This window comes from Aythya ferina, assembly GCF_964211825.1.
Source record: "Aythya ferina genome assembly, chromosome: 7".
Taxonomy (NCBI): Eukaryota; Metazoa; Chordata; class Aves; order Anseriformes; family Anatidae; genus Aythya; species Aythya ferina.
In genome coordinates this window covers 30,835,046-30,856,412 of record NC_140302.1, presented here as the reverse complement: position 1 = coordinate 30,856,412, position 21,367 = coordinate 30,835,046, and the positions used below count along the sequence as shown (strand labels likewise).

The 21,367-nt window shown below is 43.6% G+C and overlaps 1 protein-coding gene across 1 annotated transcript in view; it reads left to right on the top strand.

Moving 5' to 3' along the window:
* Window positions 1-8,033: 8,033 nt before the first annotated feature.
* Window positions 8,034-21,367, top strand: part of PDZD8 (PDZ domain containing 8) — a 57,084-nt gene continuing 43,750 nt past the window's right edge. The window contains exon 1 of the mRNA XM_084526459.1: window positions 8,034-9,081. Within this exon, the coding sequence (XP_084382585.1) occupies window positions 8,174-9,081 (908 nt within the window). The 5' untranslated portion in view covers window positions 8,034-8,173. The remainder of the gene's footprint in view (window positions 9,082-21,367) is intronic.

Sequence of the window (21,367 nt, the reverse complement as noted above, 5' to 3'; positions counted from 1 at the left end):
GTCCGTGCTCATGGGCAGTGGGAGCTTGAGGAGGTGCCTTCCAGTTCCCGCCTTCTCCTCACCACTTTACCTGCTCTCTCTGCCACCCCAGACCTGCTCCTGAGCACAGTGTGCCTGGACAGCCTCTGGTTTTCTACCCATTTTCCGTTGACTGTGTGCAATTCATTTGGGGCCACACTCTGCTCAGGTTTTCCTCGTTAATTCCATCCTTTACTCCTTTACTTATCCTTTACTCCTCCCAAGAGAAGAGGAAGTTCTCACAGGTTAATTTTCCGGACCAGCTGCATGTCAATAAATAATTATGCAATATTTAGTGGATATTTATTTAGAGCAAAGGAAAAAAGCCTGCAGTAATCTATGGCAAAACAAAACAGGGATCATCTTTTCATGCCTCAACAATGGAGTTCTGATGGGTGACTAGCTCATAGCAGCATTTGCAATGGAAGCAGCTAATATTTGTATTAAAAAAAAAAAAAAAAAAAAAAAAAAAGAACGTGAGACTAAGGTAGAACATTTTAAAATAACTGTTCTTAATGTTGCTACGGAGACCTCTATTATAGCCATTGTACGTGATGTGCAATGATTATATTCCACATAGGTAACATTCCTTGCTCAGACTAGTAGAAGCTGATGATTCTCCCATGCATACAAGGCAGTATGTAGAACCATGCAGGTCGTGGCAGAGTTTACTTCGGTTTTCAGCTCTTAAAAAAAATGAAATGTGCTGTTTTAGTACTCTATTAACAATTTCTCACCCTTGAAGATATCCCTTGTTTAACACATTCTGCCTTTTCTAAAGCAAACATGCTTAGGATTCTAGTAATTGGGATGATAAACATAGCAACCCTATCATAAAAATAGAGGCTATAATTGATATGGTTGGCAGGGCATGCATCTAGAGCTCTGTGTTAAAGCTGAGTAGTTTCAACAAGTTACCTTTGAATTAAAAATATATTGACTACTTCAAAGATTTTATTTGTCTTTGAGCCCAGTTGATTAGGCCACAGTGCTAAACACAGAAAATGTATTGCTTGTGTTCTTGCAGGAACATGGACTGCTTTTTGAAAATACTGCTGAGAAAATGCTGCTGATCAAAAGCTGTTAAGTCAAAATCCGGGAAAAAATAGTTTTCATTTCTGTATTCTAAGCTTTACCCAGTCCAATAAAAATAACAGTAGATGGAAATGCAGCCCTCATAGAACTTGTTTCACTTCTATATGACAGTTTTCATCTTCCTGACTTTTTTTTTTTTCTTTAATATTGACTTGGATTAAATAACCTTGTATGGATGACAAATTTTTGCAGAAATTATTCAGGAAGCCAAGCTTCTTTAGGGCTTATTTCATAGAAGTTTTAAATTTCATATTGAAAATATTTACTTCAGTTTTTCCATTTGTTAGACCGACAGCTCAATAAGTAAATTCAAATAGAAGTGTATAATGCTGCATTTCAGGCAGCTGTGGTTTTACAGCCAAGCTTCTAAAATCATTGCAATAACTGAAAAGTTGTAGGTTGGTAGTGGGAGGAATTTATAAATAATTTGCTGAGATACTGAGGACAGCAGACAAGTTCCTCGCTTCTTTCAGCCTTCAGACCAGGATTCTGCTTTCTCAGTCAGTCCATTCTTCTAAACATCAGTGAGTGCCCAGAAAAGGAAAAAAAAAAAAAGCAACAATGCAAGTTGAACAAAATGAAAACTGTATGAATATACATGAACTTTGCCTTCTGGCTTACTGAAGCTACAACTCTGCCCCAAAATGGGAAAATTATTCTTCAGTTAAAAATTATTTTTTTGTTTTTCCCTGTCAGTAGTTTGGAAATGAACATGAAAAACATGGATTTAAATCACACCTCTGCCAGAGGTTATCTACTATTTTTACTGATCATCCAAACATTGGAAGAAAAAAAAAAAATCCCAAACTAATATTTTTCTTAATTATTTTTGACACTTTCCTTGGCTATGCAGTTCATTCAGCCTGTTCCTCTGAAGTCTTAAACACAACCTCAGTGTACAAGGGTAAGACTAGACAATATAGCTTTCCAAGTGGCAAAATGTTTGTGAAGCTACAGATTGCTTCTGTCCTAAATGACACTTTTCAGGGTGAAACATGAGGTAATGTTTATAGGTGCATTCATATTTGGCTTGAGTTTGCCTTGCTTTGAACAGATTCTGAGCAGAAGCAGTGCAGACATTAGTATGAAACCAGACTATTAAATAAACTGTAACAGGATGAAGACAGGAATGGTAGCATTATGCCTTCTCAGCAGAAATGTGTTACTAATGGTACTTACATAGATTTCAGTAATACAGCTATTTGTCTTACATAGCTGAGCAGAGTAATTTATGTTATTACAAATATCTAGCTGGGGCTGCCTGGACTACAGTTAGGTTTGCAACTATTATTGTCATTAAAACTAGTCTTCAGGCCATATCCTTAAGACAAGCTATTTGAGTTTGTGAAAAAATATTTTGTGATAAAACTACCTGCTTAAAGGTTGGTCACGTGAGTCATGCTCTCTCTTTTCGTTCTTTGAGTCTAGAAAAATCAATAGAGGCACAGGAAGCCTGTTGTAAAAAACTGTTCCCAGGGAAGAGCAGAAATGAGACTATGTGAATTAATGTTTCTGTTTACCTTTCCCTAGCTTGCTGCCAATACAAAGGGAAAAAAAAAAAAAAAAAGCCAACCTACTGCTCAGTGCTCAAACGGCCTTGAGTTTGCATGAGGAAATGTAATGAAATGGCCATCTTCCAGCTCTGCTGTGGGAACTGAAGAAACTGTTTCTTTGCTTAGTGCTTGTCAGACTCATCTCTAAAATAGGTATTTTTCTCCCCGAGAAGTTATTTACATCAAGATGCCTGGTCCAAGTCGACTTTCTGTAACAAGTTCTTTCCAACTTAAATGTTTAAGTTGGGTGGAGGGGAGTGCAAACAGGAGAGAAAATTAAAGGATCCTTCAGGTGTTTGAGAGGTTCTGCTCCACCAACACCTCCCTGTGTCCATCTAAAAGATGGACAACTTTTAAGTGCAGTGAGGCTGCCCATGCTGCAGGCACTGAGAGGGCTGGGGAGTCGCAGACTGCCAGCAGAAAGGCATGGCTGCAGCCCCAGTTACACAGCACACTTTCTCCATACGGAAAGCAGATGAGCTGACTGGTAATTTCCTTTTTCCTTTTTCAGTGCAATGAATCTCAGAGGTGATCCGAGAGGCAAAGGTAAATAACAGATAAATCCCAGACACTTCTTCCAAGAAACCTCACAGATCTAGGCTAAATTTTCTGAGATGCTCCCTCTGGCTTGGAGAAGTGGTGCAGATTGCCTCACAGTTCTGTACTATTCCCTTGTCTTTTCTTTCCAGGACACACCAGCACACGCAGGTGCTGGTGAGTAGTGACTGAAACCCAAGACCTGCTGCAGCACAGCACTGGTCTGGGCCATAGTCAGTGAAATGGGATGGCCGACTATTTGCATGAGGAAGCACTGCCTGGAGTCCAGGACACAGAACTGCTCAGGAGGTCAGGGCACCGGGCAGTTCTTCCCCTGGTCATGGCAGTAAGGGCTAATAACAGCCTCAGCCCTGCTCTGAGGTGGCAGGTTTACCTGGAGGCTGGCAGGACACAGCAAGCGGCCTGCCCCAGCCTGCTGCCCTTGAGCATAACCAGCCACCCGCAGACACTTAGTGAAGGGCAAGTGAAGCACAAAGCCTCACAGGAACCCTTGTCTCAAACATTGTGATCAAGCGTACATTAACTGTTTCACCATTGAGCCCTTCCACAAAGTCAAAACTGCTTTTTAATGCAGTTTGTTGGGGCCCATATATCAGACAGAGGCCGATTTGGACTAATCCAGGAAGGGAGCCAAGTATTAAAAAAAAAAGCCAACCTCTGAGGTTGTGGAACATCTAAAATATATTGATCATGGTGTAATTACACTTGAAATGTATTAGGGGAAGTAGCTGAAACAATCTCCACTCTGAGAAAGATGATGTGGGAGCATGCAAGAGGGCTTCGGGGAGGCTGACTGGAATTCTTATGAGGGATGGCGAAGCTGTTTCAGAAAATGTAAAGAAAAGTTACCTGAGTGAGCATTAAATGACAGATGTGGTAATGACTATCTCAAACTTCCACTTTCTAAAGATTTAGCTACCATTTACATGACTATCAGAAGTCAGTGAAGCAGATGCAGCAAGAAGCAGCATACATGTGACAAATCTCACTTGCGTGTTTGAATTAAAAAGCAGTTCCTCAACTTAAGATGTAATGACAGGCTGGAAATAAAGGAATTCTTCAGTATGCCTTGGATACTGGTAATATAAAAAAACTGAATTTGTTACATTTACATTTAAAATGGCTTTTTTTTTTTTTTTTTTTTTTTTTTTTTAATCTCGGATAAGTTATCTCAGACCTGCAGTTCATAAGTGGAGGATCTTGTTCCATGACATAATAAAAGCCAGGGTCTGGTGAGATAGTAGCAGAAACCCTAATTAAGAGACAGGATACCTACCCTAAGCTTGAACACGAGCCTCTTGAAATAAGTATCCAAAGCACCTTTACATCCAAAATGTTAAGCTCTTGATTAAACAAGCATAAAGTACTTTTGATGATAATTAAAGATGAGCTTCAGTCAAAATACTGGCTTTGTGTTTGGGCTGAACTAAACCTTGGAATCAAACTCTCACTATCTTTTTGTTTTGACATGTTGTGATCCAAACTGTTTGGGCCCTTAAGCCATTACTAGTAACCAGCTAACCAGCTCAAGTACTTTACTTGTTGCATGTAAGATTGCAAAGCTGTTTCTTATTAACACTGAAAACGGAGGTTTAGGCATCTCAGATAGGGAGGGCCTATCCCAAAAACAGCATTTAAAATCCATCCAAATCCCCAAAACATCAGCCTACTTCCCTTTTCTGAATTCACTCTGAGTCAGTTCTAGGACAGAAATAAAGTCCCTTAAAATTCTCAGTCACCACCCTTAAAAATTACTAAAAGTTGGTAAAGTGGGGAATGGAGGAACTGAGCTCTTGATGGTGCACTATGCTTGAGGGATTTAGAAATGAATGTTGAGCCAGAGGAGACCATCCTCTGTGCAGAGAATGGGCTCAGAAGGGACACAACAGATGAGTTTCTCCAGGTAAGTTGAACAGAAGACTTCCAGGGGATGACCAGTTGGAGGTGGGGTGAGCCCCTTCTGCCAACACTGGGAGCAGATTCATATTGCAACCTGCCTCCTCAAAAGGCAGAATTAAAACTGACGGGAAAAAAAAAATAAATTAGATGGCATCAAAAGAAATCTCACATGCTCTAAAGCTTCAGTTTTTAATGAGGTTCACTCCAATAAAATGTAGGATCACCTGATAAGTAGATGACTTTGTGCATAGAGAGTTCAGAACTAGAACTGCAGGCAGTCCTGATCACAGTATTCCTTTTTTTTTTTTTTTTATTTTACAGAACTCCAAAACAGGACCAGACCAGCTGCTCTCTAGTATTCTGTCTGAAATGGTAGAAGCCTGAGGACAGTTAAGAGGAAACGACACACCACAGTAGTCTGTCACCAGTGCAACTTCCAGCAATCTTTGTATTTAATAGCCCTCAGTGGATTTTTTTCCTCATGAATTTACCTAATCACTTTCTAAATCCTGTTTCATGCAGTACCATGAGAATGATAATCTAATTTTGGCCTCTAAGACACGTATTACAAAAACAATAGGAGGCCCAGGAAAGAATGAAATAATTTTGCCAAAAGATATTACAAAAAAAGGCAACAACTAAAGCACACTGATGAAGAAAATTACTAAAACCACTCATTACAAAATAACCCAGCATTTCCTTATTTGAAAAAGAATCTGTTATTTAGACTATGCTGCAGTTTTGAAAAATCCCAACCTGTAATCATTTTGCTAAGCTTGTGACAAGGGCATTTCTCTCTTCAGTGCCACAGTGTGCCACATTTTAAAGAGTGCTTTTTCCACTGGTCATACTATATAGGATTAACAGAATAATTCTTCTAGATTTCGCTTCATCCATAGATTCTTGGATCAGTCACTAATGAGATGAATATTGACAAATATTCCCAGGGTGCCACTACTCTTTAAGCACTACTCATGCTTAAACATGAGAAATACAGTTTCTGTGAATTTACACTTCCTTTTCTCTACTAGATTACCTATTTCTATATATTTTGCAATCCTTGTTCACTATCCCTGTTGCAATCTCTTGTAAAGTGTCAAAAATTTTTTTAAAGTTCTATACTTACGGGTTTATTGTTCTAAAATCTGATTTACAAAATACAATAATATACCTGGACTTTTCCTGAGTATTTTTCTTGCATAGATATGGATGAAATATCCTTTTTAATAAATTCTCCCCTAGTATGTTTTTTTAATTAAAAATCATATATACATAGTCAAACTTTTGCATGGCAATCCTATTAATTTACAGCTGTGCAAAGAGCAAGCAGGTGGGTATATTCTATACAGTTGTACAAAGCTCTGTGTAACCATGGTGGAAATTGGCCAGATTGCACACACCTTTCTATTTATCCAGACCTGCAGAAAATGCAAACAGTAACTTCTAAACTGAAGCCAAAGTCAAATATGCCTAGAGATCATCCCAATACCTCCTTAATCACTATGAAGATGAACCTTTTTTTTTCCCTTTTACCTGACAATTTTATTTACTGTCTTGACTTACTTCAGTCCTACTTAATGTTTTATAAAATTTGTGCATGCCCTTCTTGTACTTGTGTTAACATTACTAATTTCCCTTCATTCTTTCATTGTCACTGAAAATGCTGAAACACATGCAATTCTAGCTTTGTAAAGTGTCTCCAAGATTACATGGCTCCTATTGAAAAACTTCCTAGGAGACAAGAAAAGCGATTACTGAGCTGAACATTTCAGACTCTTAAGCCGCCATCAGGTGCACGAAATGCGCCAGATTTTCTGTTCTGCTTATTTAACAGGGGAAGATACTCAATTGAGACATCTGCAACACTTTTTTTTTTCCCCTTTTTTCCTGGTGTTCTTCCCGACACAAAACCAAGGCTGCTATTGCCTTCCTGAAGGTATTATTCCTTATCTGAAAAGTCATTTAGTTGCAAATCCCAAAGCTTTTCTTTCTTGCTGCGTATGCCCGTATTAGCCATGGCGGAGGCCCGCAACAGAGCGGCTCAAATTTTGTACTAATGACCTCTCTGGTATTTCTATAGAAATGCCCTGTTAAACACCCAGGCATTTCAACTTTCAGTCACAAGACCTATAAAAAATTCATACTCTGAATCTCCAGTTTCAAACCGCAGCCCTGCCTCATTAAGAGCTTTTCAATCCTCCCACCCCACACACTCACAAAGGGGGGGTGTTTTTATCTCCCCAGCGTTTAGATTTCACATTTTCTTCTCCTCGTTTGCATTTTTTTAAAGCATCTCCCGAGGCTGGCAAAGAATCAGCGTGACCCTGGATTTCCTGGTATTAAAATATAGTTAATAGGAGCTTCTTTAGAGGTAGGTGACTAAATAAAAACAGGCAGAGAAAAAACACAAGAACTGAATCCCACAAGCTTTATTATTAAGTAACTTTCGCGCACATCGCAGACGCCTTGCAGAAATCAGAAAACCTGCAGGCTGCAAGCACCCAAAATCACCCAAAATGACCCCAAAGCGCCGCGGGGCTGCCCCCGCACATCCTCCAGCAGCTCCCATTGCGCCTTTCAACGCGTTCCAACGCATGAGACCAACAGGTGGGGCTCAATTTTTGAAGCACATTTGCGCTTTCCAACAAAAACTCGACTACGGAGCGTGTCAGTAGCGCAGAGCACCCCGCGGCTCCCCATCGCCTCACGACCCCCCGGCCGCCATTTCGGGCACCCCCACCCCATCTCCCCCTTAAACCCCCCCCTTACAACCCCGCGTTCGCGCATGCGCGTTCCGCCCTGTGACGCCGCAGCGCCCGGCGCCGTGACGCGCCCGGCGGGGCCTCCCGCTCTCCTCCAATGGGGTGGCGCGGAGAGCCCGCGGGGCCCCGCCCCCTACCGCCGCCGCCGCCGCCGCCACCGGGGCCGGGGCCGCCGCCGCCTCAGCAGCAGCAGCGCAGGGCGCGGAGAGTGAGGGGGGGGGGGACCCGGATGAGGAGGCGGCGGCGGCGCCCGGTGGCGGTGTCGGCGGTGCCGGGCTGAGGGCCGGGATGCTGCCGGTGTACGCCATCGTGCTGTCGGCGCTGGCCGGCGCCTTCCTGACGCTGCTGCTGCAGCTCCTGCTCCTCTACGGCAGGAAGCCCGAGCCGCCCCCGGGGCCCAGCGGGGAAGGCGAAGGCCTGGTGTACGCCCGCGTGGCGGCGGGGCACGGCCTGAGGGAGTACCTGCAGGGCGCGGAGCCCCCCCCCGCCGGCACGGCGGCAACGGACGCGGCCCCGCTGCCGGCTGCGGCCGCCTCAGCGCCGCCCGCTGCGGGCCCCGAGCCGCCGCCTCCTCCTCCGCCTTCTCAGCAGCAGCAGCAGCAGGCGGCGGAGCCCCCTCCGGAGCCGTCGTCCCGCGAGGAGACGTGCCACTTCCTCAATGCCATCTTCCTCTTCCTCTTCAGGGAGCTGCGGGACACGGCCCTGGTGAGGAACTGGGTGACGAAGAAGATCAAGGTGGAGTTCGAGGAGCTGCTGCAGGCCAAGGTGACGGGGAAGGTGCTGGAGGGGCTGAGCCTGCGGGACGTCTCGCTGGGCAACGTGCTGCCCGTCTTCAAGGCCGTCAAGCTCCTGCGGCCCGTGGTGTGCAACGAGGAGGGCTGCCCCGAGGAGCTGGGCTTCGAGGTGGACCTGGAGTACAACGGCGGCTTCCACCTGGCCATCGACGCCGACCTGGTCTTCGGCAAGTCGGCCTACCTCTTCGTCAAGATCTCCCGGGTGATGGGGAGGCTGAAGCTGGTCTTCACGCGCCTCCCCTTCACGCACTGGTACTTCTCGTTCATGGATGACCCCGTGATACTCTTCGAGGTGAAGTCGCAGTTCGAAGGGAGGCCCATGCCGCAGCTCACGTCCATCATCGTGAACCAGTTCAAGAAAGTGATCAAGCGCAAGCATACCTTGCCCAGTTATAAAATCAGGTAAGAAGGGGCCTGCATCCGGAACATTACTCTTGGAGAAATGTGTTAAAATTGTTGTCATGTGCTTAATAGGCCAAAAGAGGCTTCTCTTGGTATTCTTGCAGTTGGGGCACGTGCACTTCATTGATATCAAATGCTTTCCATGAAGATAAGCATGGGTTTCCGTTTATAGCGAGTGAAATAACCTCACTTTGCACAGTGAGGTTGTGATATGCCCCAAAACGCATATAACTGAGTGGTGGAAATAGTGGGCTTCAGGAATTCTTGGGTCCTGTCAGGTGTCTGACAACAGGACCAGGATCCTTCTGTTTGGAAGAGGTAAAAGGATGCCTGTGTGGAACTGCACATGGGTTGGGGGTATCCTTCTGTCACTGGTGAGCCCCCAAGGCAAGGCTTGTGACTTACGCTTATTGAGAGAGAGAAGGATTTTGTTCCTTCACATGAGGCAGGAATAACTTCCCTTCGTAGGGAATATTTTTGGAATCACGTGATAGGTGGTGACCTCCTCCTTTCCGGTTTGCTTAATTTCTTCAATAGCTTTGGGAAAATCTTGAAGTTGGTAAGAGATGTGTTTCTACTATTGTGTTAAAGCTTTGAGGGGCTTCTTTTTTTTCTTTGGAAGCTATCATGTTTTCTAAAGGTACATGTAGCAGCACAGGCTGTGTAATATTTCGCATCTAATGCGATGTTCAGTGATGTTTCTGTAGCAGAAGTTGCAAATGGCATCTTCTTTTCTTCATTCCACTTTGATTTTTTGGTCTAAAAAGATACTGAATGTCTTACCTCTGCTAAGGTACAGTGTTCCTCTTCTCTCATGTATCTTAGGTTACCACATTTCCTTTCTCTCTGGTTTATTCTTTGTAGTATTTGTCATGTGTTAATTCACATTTTCGTTTTGTTTACCACATTCTTTTCCAATAAGCCTTTTCTCTGAAATTCCTCAGACATGAGTAACTGAAAATGCCTACTTGAATTTTGAAGTGTAATTAGCAGTGACATAATTTTTGAAGCCTTTTCAGCTGGTTCTTCTGCAATCTAATTTAGAAGAGCTCTTGTGAAAATGGATGTGTAAAATATCCAGGACTTGGAAAGCCCTGAAAGGGCAGTAAGTAGTTTCTTAAAGTAATGTGGTGGTCCCTCCAGAGACTGAAGAACTGAATTACTCTCTGAAAGGCCTTGGGCAGCAGTGAAACTGTCAAGAGCAAGTTTGCTTCCATTCATTTACTGCTTTGGGAAGGGACTGGAGCTGCTTACTGTGGAAAAGAGCTGGAAGGAGAGGCTGGGATAGTACAGTCACCCTGGCAAGTGAGCATTCTTGGCATACCTAGAAGGACCAAGTAGAACAGATGAGCAGTGCACTCTCTAGGCAAGTTTCTGGCCTGTTTGTGGAAGCAGTGATGGTGTGCTTGTCCCCTTTGGGAGCAGGAGAAAGAGGTTTTCATTTTTCCCCTGGGAGATGCACCTGGACAGTAGTGCTCTCTCTTTGGGGTTAGAGTACTGAATTTTCCATGGATTTCTCAAACGTTCTGCACCATTAGGCCACTGGCATGTTAAAAAGAGACAGGAAGGGGCAAAAAAGGAAAGAAGCAGAGCTCAGTGACTGGGCCAGAAATGAGTAGAAGTGTATGAGGACAGAAGGTAACTGACACTGAAGACAGTACGGGAAGCATAAATTCTTGTGGAGTTGAGATGAGTTAAAGAAAACATTTTAAAATAACAGTTAAGCTGTCAGGAGCTGGGAATTTCGGAATGCTTGAGAAGAAAACATTGTCAGCTGTTTTTCACCCTGGGTAGCAGGCTTGTTGTGCAGGGTGGCAGGTGTTCAGCTAAGCGGTGTCTAACCTTGTCTTTGGTGCTTTTGACCTTTACATTTTACACCGTGTTGTGAACGTGTAATTCTGGCCCACTGTGTTGTAAACGGGGAAGGCAGCAGGCTGAGCTAAGTGCCTGTTAATGAAATTACCTTAAGTAAGGCAGATTGGGTCATCGGTGCCCGAACTGCTTAGAACTTTGCCTTTGACATTTTCTAGTTGGACTGCTGACCTCTTCGTGGGGACCTTTAGGCTCCTTATCCATGAACCCTTTGGCTGTCTGCAGGTGCCCAAGGACCTGTGGGGATATTCTCTGGCAGCACACCTTGGAGGAGTTGATTTAGCCAGATCCCTGGCAGCGGGGGTTAGGAACAGCCCAGCAGTGACAGTGCACCCTTACCTGATGGTGTGGCTGAGGAGTTACGGCTTCTGTGGTGTGGAGAACTGATTTGGAAAGTTCCCTGGTGATAAGATAGAAAACTTTGCATTTTAATAGATTTTTTTTTAAAGAATGGATTGATTTGGGGTTATGGTAGTCCAAGGCCATGTAATGTATTCCTTAGCAGAGAACGTGTAGGAAGAAGTCAGGACAGTTTCACAACGGCTTAATAACCTGGTGTCTTACTTAAAACATAACAATTCCTCATGTACAGGGAATGTGCTTCTCCTCTCCCCATTTCTTTCTTTCCCGTGGCCCATACATCTCATGTTTAAGTGCTTAGTAAGTGTTTGGTTCCATGTGTAGTTCAAAACCTCTTGCTCAAGTAACTCTGTAAATAAATCTTTGAATAGCAGTAATTACAACCTTGTAAACAAAAGCACTTGGAGAGCAGGGAGTTCTCTTTCCAGCTGGTTAAAGGGATTTGTTACCCAGCTAGTTTCCAGATTGAAGTCCATAAAGGAGTTTTAGCTTTATTTAGTTGATGGTAACATTTAAAATAAATGGATTTTGTTGTCTTCTGTATTAGGTAACTTTCAGAGGGTTGTTGGTAATGAATGGTGTAAGAGGAGAACTGTCAGTAGTTGAGTTTTGAACATCCTGTAACTAAGTTGGAGTTAAACAGATCCCTCCTCCTCTTACATTAGTCAATTGTGAAATATCGTATTAGAGAACGCATACGTGTGTTTTGTCTTTGCACATAGACTGTGTCCTTAGACAAGCTGCTACAGACACATTTTCCCAGATGGGTGCCAAATTTTAGGCAGCAAAACAGTGATGAGTAAGATCGTCATCCTCTGTACCATTGCTGAGAGAGACTTATGCATCCTCTGTAACTGGTTGGAATGGGGAAGAAGAAATCTGGCATTCCTGATGCTCTCTGAGCCCCATAAGGGAGGCAGTGTAAGCTGGTGAGTGCGTTCTGAAACTCACCTAGCATTCTTTGTAGCAGTTCCTCCACAAAAGCAATTGTCTGCTAATTGACAAAGGCGGGATGCACTTTGTCCAAACAAAGAAGTAGTAATTTGTGTTTTATTCTAATGGTGTGTAATCAGTTTTCTTTGGCTCTTGAAGAGACATTTCTAGCTGGTAAACACTCATTTTGAAGCAATTGCCAGTCAGTGGTAGAGCAGCTATCTCATACAGTAGAAGCTGGCTATATTTCTGGAAGCAAGGCTGTTGGCAAAACTCAGTGAATAGTAGCTATTTCTTTTATTTTTTTTATAATTGTTGATGAAGTGTTGTGCAATTCAGCTGAAGTTGCAGGGATTGCTGCTGTTCTATAGCGAACTTTGATCTCTGTGCATTTATTGCTTCGTTACAGAAGTGCAAACAGCATGCGTTTCTGAAACCACTCCGTCAGAGAAGCCTCTCATTCAAACGTGGGAAAGGTTTAAACTGACATGCTCGTTGTTTCTTCCAACATACGTAAGTGCTGGTGTGCTCTTGAGAAATTAAATGCTGTCTCGTGCCAAAATCTCTGCTGCTGGCACCCTCAGGATCCAGGCTGAGTCAGCCGTGCCCACCCACACGGCTTGACCTGATGCTGGATTTCTCATGTAGGTTTCTTTTGGTAGAGCACGATGCTGATTGTCAGCACACAGCGGAGTTTATCCTGCAGACTGAATCCAAGCTTTGGTTCTTTATTGTATGCACTCAATTCTTCAGAAGTAGTACCGTAGGCATTTTTTGTGTTGGTTTGAACTTTCTATAACTTTCACATGGCACAAAGTGGTTAATACTAGGCTGAAGATACTAGCATTGCTGTAGCATGTTTAATTCGTAGAGATAAGTAGCAGGGACTGTTTCAAGTGTCCATCTTTTTGCCTGTCTTTGCTGCTGTAGGTATCACAGGCTCATCCCTCAGTTCTCTAACGAGCTACACCTTGCTCATTAATCTACTTATTGGTTCCAACCTTGATATTCCCCCTGCTAATGCCAGGTACGCTAATTACGCTGTTCTCCAGCCTATTCTGAAGTCAGCTGTAGTTCTGTTGTTTTGAACAGGTTCTGATACCTTGGTGTAGATTTCAGTGAGCTTTGATTTATTTTTTTTTTGATGCGCTCTGTAGATAACCAAAATACACTTTTCCATAATGAAGATCCAAAGCCTTTCCTGTGCACGCAAAGGGAAAGGAAGAAGTACTTGCAATCTCACCTCCCTCCAAAACTTCATTCCCCAGTATTTCCCCAGCAGCAAGAGCAAAACTCTGACAGCTGCTGTTTTTTCCCCCCTAAGTTTAAGGTCTTGCAAGTTCACCCACTGAGGTTCAGAACAGCTTAGGTACTGCCAAACCAGCAAGGGAGGGAGTTCTGGATATTTTAAGTACACTTGGTTTCTCAGTTCATTACAGTAACAAAAAAATAAAATAAAATTCAGTACAGATATTAGCCTGTTCTTTATTTTAATGTATGTTATCAGGCTGCAGTCACTTTGTTTTTGTTAGCAGCAATCTTTGATGGATTACTTTAACGTTTTTATATCAGTTTATATATTAATTAGATAAACTCCTGAATTCCCTTCCAGCATGAATTGCCCTTTGACCTGATCATTTGCAATATAGTGAGCTACGTTAAATCATTTTATGCTTTATTTGGAAGGTGGAGCTGTATTGAATTTCACTGGGAAGAACTATTAGAGAAGCCTATTTTCATTTGCTGTTACAGAATGCAATTAGAGGGTTACACAGCAGTTTCTTATTTTTGGCAAAACCTAAGCTGGGAGGTAATGTAAGTAGCTATTGATTATGAAGTGTTTCTTATAATAGAAATGACTTCATAATTTGGTAACAGGTATTGGAAAAAGTATAAAATTAAAAAAATCTATGTAATTCATATGATGAGGTTAATGCAACCAGAAATACTTACAGAGATTGGGACTGTGAGCACTGCTGACTTCAAAAATCAGCCGTCAGTAGAGATACCTGCTTTCTTTTCCTCTCCTGAGAAGGAAGAGGACGTGGAGTCTCTCTACCTGGGCGGATTGTGACCATAGCTGTGATGTGACCCTCTTGAAGCAGCTACATCTGTGAAACACACCAATGTGAAGTTCATTCCTATTGTTGCTAGAAGGAAAAATTAGACCTTTTTTTTTTTTTTTTTTTTTCTTTTTACACCCTACCTCTGTCCATTCTAGGTGGAAAAATCTTTTAGTCTATAGAAAGAGGAAAAAAAAAAATGGTTTCAGGTCCTTTTTTACTCTGCAGAAACGGATGGTACAGAAGCGCTGTGGGTTTTCAGGTTGTTCCAGAGGTGATGCTCTGAGCGATGCCAGCACAGAGACTCGTTTTGCTGCTGGCAGAGCAGTGGTAATGGCAATCAGTGGATCTGTCTGGAGACAGCAGCTTCACGCTTGGAAGATTATCTTTGTAGTGCAAGGACAAGTAATATTTTTTTATTCATACAGGATTTAGATAAGTGGATTTGTGGACAACCTGACAGATAGTAAACAAAACCAAGCCCTGGAACGTTAAATATTGTGATTTCTTCAAGGGTGCTGTGTGACTAAAAGGGAGCTTTTTATAGTGCACAGCTTTTCTGCCTTAATTTTGGGAGTGGTCCACCTCAGCCATTGTGTTTAGAGGGTCACCAAATTCTTCAGATTAAATCAAAGTCATCTTTATGTAGATACCGTGCCCTAAAACACTGGTTCCAGGGGATTTGAAACCTTTTACTCCAACTCCAATGATTTGTGTTCTTTAACGCAGAAAAGCTCTAATTCTGAAAGAATGCTGATTTGAAACGTTTTCGTTATAAAGAGTAATTTAATGAATGACTAGTTACAGCTACATATTGGACATTTCCTGGAATACAGTCAGTGCTCTTTCCTGTTTAAATGCGAGCCCTTTCCTATGACTAGTCAACAAATGTTACGTTTTCATACCCGCAAGGACTAGGAGTTAATGTGGCACTGATTTGGGATGGACTGGGCAAGAAACTGGGGACCAAAGATATAGCTGGGGACAAAGAAAACAAACAACTCATTGGGGGGGATGAAGAAATACAAGAATTAATTTCAGCATTTGCATTTGGTGCAGGTGGTAATCCAATAAGCATCAGGGTTAATTGTCCTGACAGGAAAGTAAATCTCCATCAAATTCTTTTAATTGAAACTTGAAAACTGGCTCTGGTTTCTTCTCAGGCTGGCCACGAGGGAACCTTGCTTTGCCGTGAGGGTGGGCACAGTGTTTGCACAGCGGGCTCCCTGCAGGGCTCGGTGCCCAATGCTCCCTGCTCAGGAGGCTTTTGGGAACCCCTGAGCTCTTGGCTAGCCCCAGAGTTGGTTGGGCATTTGGACCAGGTGGTTGCTGCAGGTCCCTTCCAACTGAACTGTGCTACGACCTAAAAACAGTTTATAAAAGATTATCTGTGCGATGGTGATAGAAAAATTGTCTTGTGTGCTTTACACATTTCCATTTTGTATTTTTAAATGCTTTGTTTTAATTTTGCAGTGAACTTTTTTCATGTGAGTGTGACTGAAGGCTCAGAAAATTAAATGCATTTGACACTTAATGGTAGAAAGATACTTCATATTTCTGTTCCCTGTATTTCTTCTCGCTTCTGTTGTTCTGAACACTGCTCTTGAGCACTGGAGCTGACCTGGCTGCTCAGTGAGAGCAAATACTTTGCTTTGTATTCAGTTGTCATTTAGAGTTACCTTGTCATGATTTTTCATCTTTTTTTCCTCAATGAAATATGAAATAAACAGTCGTCCTTTCTTATCTTTAGAAAGATAATTTATTTCAAAGTAAATATGGGGCACACGGGAGCTCTTCACATTCCCAAACTGTGGGCATCCGACCAAAGCCTGCCTTTGGGTTTTGGCCCCCTGCGGGCAGCAGGCAGGGTGTGTGTTACAGCATGGGGCTGGGCTGTGACCCTGGGAGCTGGGGGCAGGTGTGCGATGTGGGGAGCACTGGGGGTGTGCTGGAACTGAGCATGGGCTCTGCCTAAAAAGAGGTAAAATCTGTGCCCCTGTGCCTTGAAGTGATCGGTAGAAACGGGCAGCTAACAGTTCGCAGCAGCTCGTTTGGTGTGGAAATGTAAGACTGTGTTACAGGACCAATTCTGTACAAAGAACATAAAATATTGCTGACAAAAAGGTGAAATGCTGGGTCTGAAAGCTCATGGATAAGGAGCAAGGCTTCAGTAGGCAGCGGGTACCAGTGCGGTGCTCCAGCCGCTGCCGAGCTCGGTCCCCAGCTGGGGGTTCCCCCTCTGGAGCCCGTCCTGGTCCTGTTATGCTGGGGGCTCCGACGGGAAACTGCTCGCTCTGCATTCCTGCTGAGACTGCCTCAAGTCCCCCAATGTGCCTCTGTGTTTACAGTTCGTGTTCACACTTGTTTGATTTTAAACTATTCCAACATTTGATTATTCTTGATATCATAAGAGGCTTTACATTTGGAAGCGCTGGTAGGACTAATAAGCTTCATTGGCTGAAATGAGTATGAAGGGGAAAATGTCACGTACCTCTCTGATTTGTTAATTTAATGATAATTTGTGCCACCCTGGTCTGCTAAAATCAATTAATTGCTGTAATACAAACACTCAAACTGTGCTTTTGTCCAGAAGAAAGCAATGAGCCGGTATTAGTGATAGGTGAGGGCAGGTAGCTTTTTCAGCAGGTTTCATTCTGGATGGTACAGGAATATCAGTGTTTTGTGCCTAACAGCGGGCAGGTTCTCATTTTGGAAGTCTGTGGGTGCCAGTTTACAAGAAGGGCATCCGTGGGTGGTTGTTTTATAAACATTGCTCAGACCAACAGGGACACGCTAAGCTCAACTTAAAATTTAGAAATTTCTTCAATTGAGCATTTTCTGCTGCAGTCACTGAGTTTCTGGCTGACGCAGAGGTTTTGCTGCCGGGATGTTGTTTTTCATTCATACGGGAAGAAGGTCCACAAATGCCTTGGAAATTTTTCCAGTTGTAATTTACCTTTACCAGGTAGCAAATCACAGTTATTTCACAAGCCAAGCAGATCTGGGCTAAAACACAGACTTTACTTCAAGATACTCGATGATCCCAGCCAGGATATCTGGTCCTGTAGTGAGAAAAGGAGCAGTGAGGGCTGGAGCTTACAGATACGTGCGCGTAGCAAAGCAAGCTGTAGCTTTTGTGAGATGGCAGAAAGGCTTTTCAGCGCTGGAGAACTGCTTTGTCTTGTTCGGTTTTATTTTATTTTATTTTTTTCCTGCAGCTGTTGTAATCTATTTTAGCCTTAAAAGTGCATGGGAACAGCTTACCTTTGTAGCTTCTTAATTCCACTGCTGGACTTGCAGCTCTGCTGGATTTCAGCAGGACGGTCTGCGGGGAGCCCTGTGCGCAACCCGTTCCTTTAAAGCTGTTCCGTGTAATGCCAAAGAGAGGAATCCCAGTACAGCAGTGTGCTTTTCATGTTTTTGAAGACATATCAGATGTCATAAAAAAAAATCTGTATTACAGAGATCAGCTGATGATAGAGTTCATCAGATTGCTGCGCTCAAAGGCAGTAATTAATTGCTGGATACGACTAGCAGAAAATCAAATTTGGACAGTCAGTCATTCAGGAAAACTTTTTTTTAGAAGTTTTGCGTTGCTTGAAATGTAAAAACTTGCAAGGGCAATTTGGGATTAAGTTAAAAACAAACCTTAAAAATGATTCTGATGTAAATTAAGGGAACACACTCAGGCTGGGCAGAGAGTGAGCAAGGAAAAAGGGTCCAGGGGCTGTGCCCGAAGCTGTTTCTTGATCCTAAATCCTATGTAGGTTACATCCGGCTGTTCACGTGCCTTCTGTTTTCTGGGTCTTGTAGGTTTTTCTTGTTTGTTTGTTGGGTTTTTGCTGTTTTAAAATATTGGACAAAATTAAGAAATAATCCGTGGATATCTAATAAAGAATAAGGCATAATATGACTTTCTTAACCTAGTCTTAATGCTAAACTTAATGAATTTTCCTGTGTCAGCTTTAAACAGCAGCATAGTTATGAAACATGCCTGTTCAGAAGAGAATATTTACAAATATTACGGCCTGCTTTTACAGTGCCATTAGGTACCAGCTGCTTTCTGTAACCAGTGCCTCATACATAAAATGCTTTGAACAGCACCGCAACCTCTGCAAATTGCCCTGTCAAATACACTTTTACATAGGATTTCAAAAGTAAGTCATGGTGTGCTAAGAGCATGAGCATCGCTTGTGTAGTAAATGCCTTAAAACATTATTCCTCTGTGCCTGAGCTGGAACAGGACGAGGGGGAGCTGATGGTCGTGGTCGTGCAGCGACACAACAGAAAGCTTTGCAGAAGTGTCTGAGCTGCTGCTGCGAGAGATCTGCCTCGGCGAACAATTCCTAAGCAATGAAACGGGGGAAACGAAGCCATCTAGTTCTGAAAACTTCATAACAACTCGGCTTTCTGGTGGTGATTCTGTTCTGAATAAGCCTGCATCCTTCTGGCACTGGGGTAGAATAAACAAAACAAAACTCCGGGTGTTGCCAAGCGAAGAGCCCAGTGGATTACAAGGGGAGGTGGGGTGGGAACAGCAGTGTTAGTCAGCAGTATTGTTTTAAAACAATACCGCAAAAACTCGGATTGTTGTGTTCTTCTGAAAGGAGGACAAATTAGAGAAAATAGCCAAATTCATTATGGGGATGGTGGGAGAGGATTAGGGTAATTGGAGCAGCTGCTGCTTTCAAACGCCCTCGCCAGTCACAGCTCACTTGCCGCTGGTGGTGCGGGACCCATAAAATGCAGGAATCGTGCCCGATAATTCTGCACCCTTCTATTTGCTTGTCCCCAGGCCCTGTCCGTGCAGGGTGGCCGCATCATTTGGTCTTATTTACTCACAGCACGGGCCCCTTAGTGCCGTGCCACGTCCATGCCCATCACTGCAGTGGGGTGGCTGAGCTCTTGGTGCCGTGGTCCTTGGTGGCTGCTGCTGCCCGTGTGGGACTTTATGGGAGAGCCCTCAGTCAGCCCAGCTTTGGGGGGATTGCTGTGGGTTCTGAGCCAGGCTGGCTCCAGGGCTTTGCAGGACTTTAAGGGCAGGAGCTGGGCCATCTTCTGTGTGCCCAGGGGTGGCCAGGGTGCTGTAAGATGGGGAGAAGCTTCAGTAGTTGGTGCCTTGTCAAAGCTAAGTGGAGGAGCGGGGATGAGCCTGTGCAGGCTCTGGTGTTTGGAGGCAGAACAGGCAGAAATGGTTCTCCACGTCTGGGTTACGCCTGTCAGAGGCCCTCTTCAGGCCTAAAAGTCAGAGGTGATTTTGTGGCCCCTCAGGAAGCTGTCTGGGAAGGTGTCAGTGATCAGCGTGTCCATGGAGCTAGTGCTTGGCGTAGAGAATTAAAACTCTGGAGTTCGGAGGGCAAGCTGTGTGCTGAGCTGGGATTTCACGGGAACACCAGCACCGCTCCCCTCTGACCAGGGCTGCGGAGAGACTTGAGGCCTCCTTACAGAGAACGTGCTGTAGAAGTAGGGAGGTTTTGCTAGCAGTGCTTGCTGCAACCAACCCAACCCCACTGGCTGAAGGTGTAGAGCGTTGGGTTTGGGTCCCTTTGGGTCCTGCCAGTGTTAGTGCCATTCTTCTTGAGCGCCTGTGAGCTGCCTGTTGGGGTGGGTGCTGACCCACACCTGCCTGGCTTCAGCTCTCCATGAGGAACGCATCTGCCCGGTTAGACAGGGAGGTTGTGTCCTGTCCTGCCTCAGCCTGAGGATTTCCATCTTTCTCGTAGTTTGAACCAGCAATCGGCTTCAGTGAGAACACATGTAGCTTAAAACAAAACCAAAAGAAACGCAACTCAGGGAGATGAAAGAGTCGTTTGCTGCATTTCATAGCTAAGTTATCTCGGTGTACGTAGAATTTGGAACTTGGGAAACTGTTCCTGAAATGCAAAGAATTTCTGTGTGGTCAAATTGATGTTGCTTGTGCTAAGAAAGTAGTGTTGATAAACCTGATTTGAGATTTCTTTTTGCCTTCGGCTATTTCAGTACAGACGGCAAAGGCGAGACTTCCTTTGCCGTATTTACAATTGCTTCTCTCATAAAAGCAGGACAAGAAATGTACCACTTCTTTTCCTCCCTGAGATTGCTACTTGAATATTTACTTTTTATTAGCCATTGTGAAGTAGGTCTTAAAGCTGTGAGCGCTCGTTCTGAGCCACTGATGGGAGGTACTCGGAGGTACTGATAGCGCTGCACGGAGGAGATGGCCGTCGAAATCTGGAAATGTGTGAAACATCTTGGAAGGAAAAACAAAATTAAATCCCTGCATTTCTGAGGTCTTGATTTAAAAAGTGACTGCTCGTATATTGAGAGCTTATGTGTGTAAGCCTCTTACAAGTCTGTGGCAGAATATCCTGTAGCAGTGGGTGGAGTGCTAGGAGTGACTTGCAGCCTTGCCTACAGTTTCTGGGAAAATAAACCTACTCGTACTGCGCTGAGTTCCGTGGGTCAGATTTTCCTGGGTGGGAGTAAAACTAAAATTAGCAGACATCTATATTGAATAGGAGTGTGCTTTGAGGTCCTGAAGTCCCCTGAATTCTGACACTCGTGCAGCGTCGTTCTTTGTGAAATCAGTGGAAGCTGCAGAAGTACTTTGTGCAAAATCTGCAGTGGTGGGGCTTAAATAACACAGCAAAACACCCAACACACCACTCGTTATTGCTTTCAAAGTAAGGATGAGTTCCACTTCTACATTTCAATGTGAAGAATGATATAAGCTATTTGCAGTACAATATTTAACATTAGCAAGCCTAACTGTAAGCTGATAAGTACTTTAAAAATGTCATTAGTGTGGTCATGCCCTTTTAGAAGTAGGTTGTAAGATTTTAGAATTTTAGTGGATACACACAGGGGAAGAATTGAGGGGTTTTATGAATTAAAATCTCATCTGGTGTCAATCACTTTCTGAATGTATACTTCATGAACTCATGACTTGTATTTCTGTAAATCGGATAAGAAGGCTGTCTTTTAGAGACAGCTGTCTCTAAAAATAACTCTGGTATTTTTGAGTTTTATTTTGTAATTTAACAAGCCTTCTGTTTATTCAAAAAAAAAAAAAAAAAGAC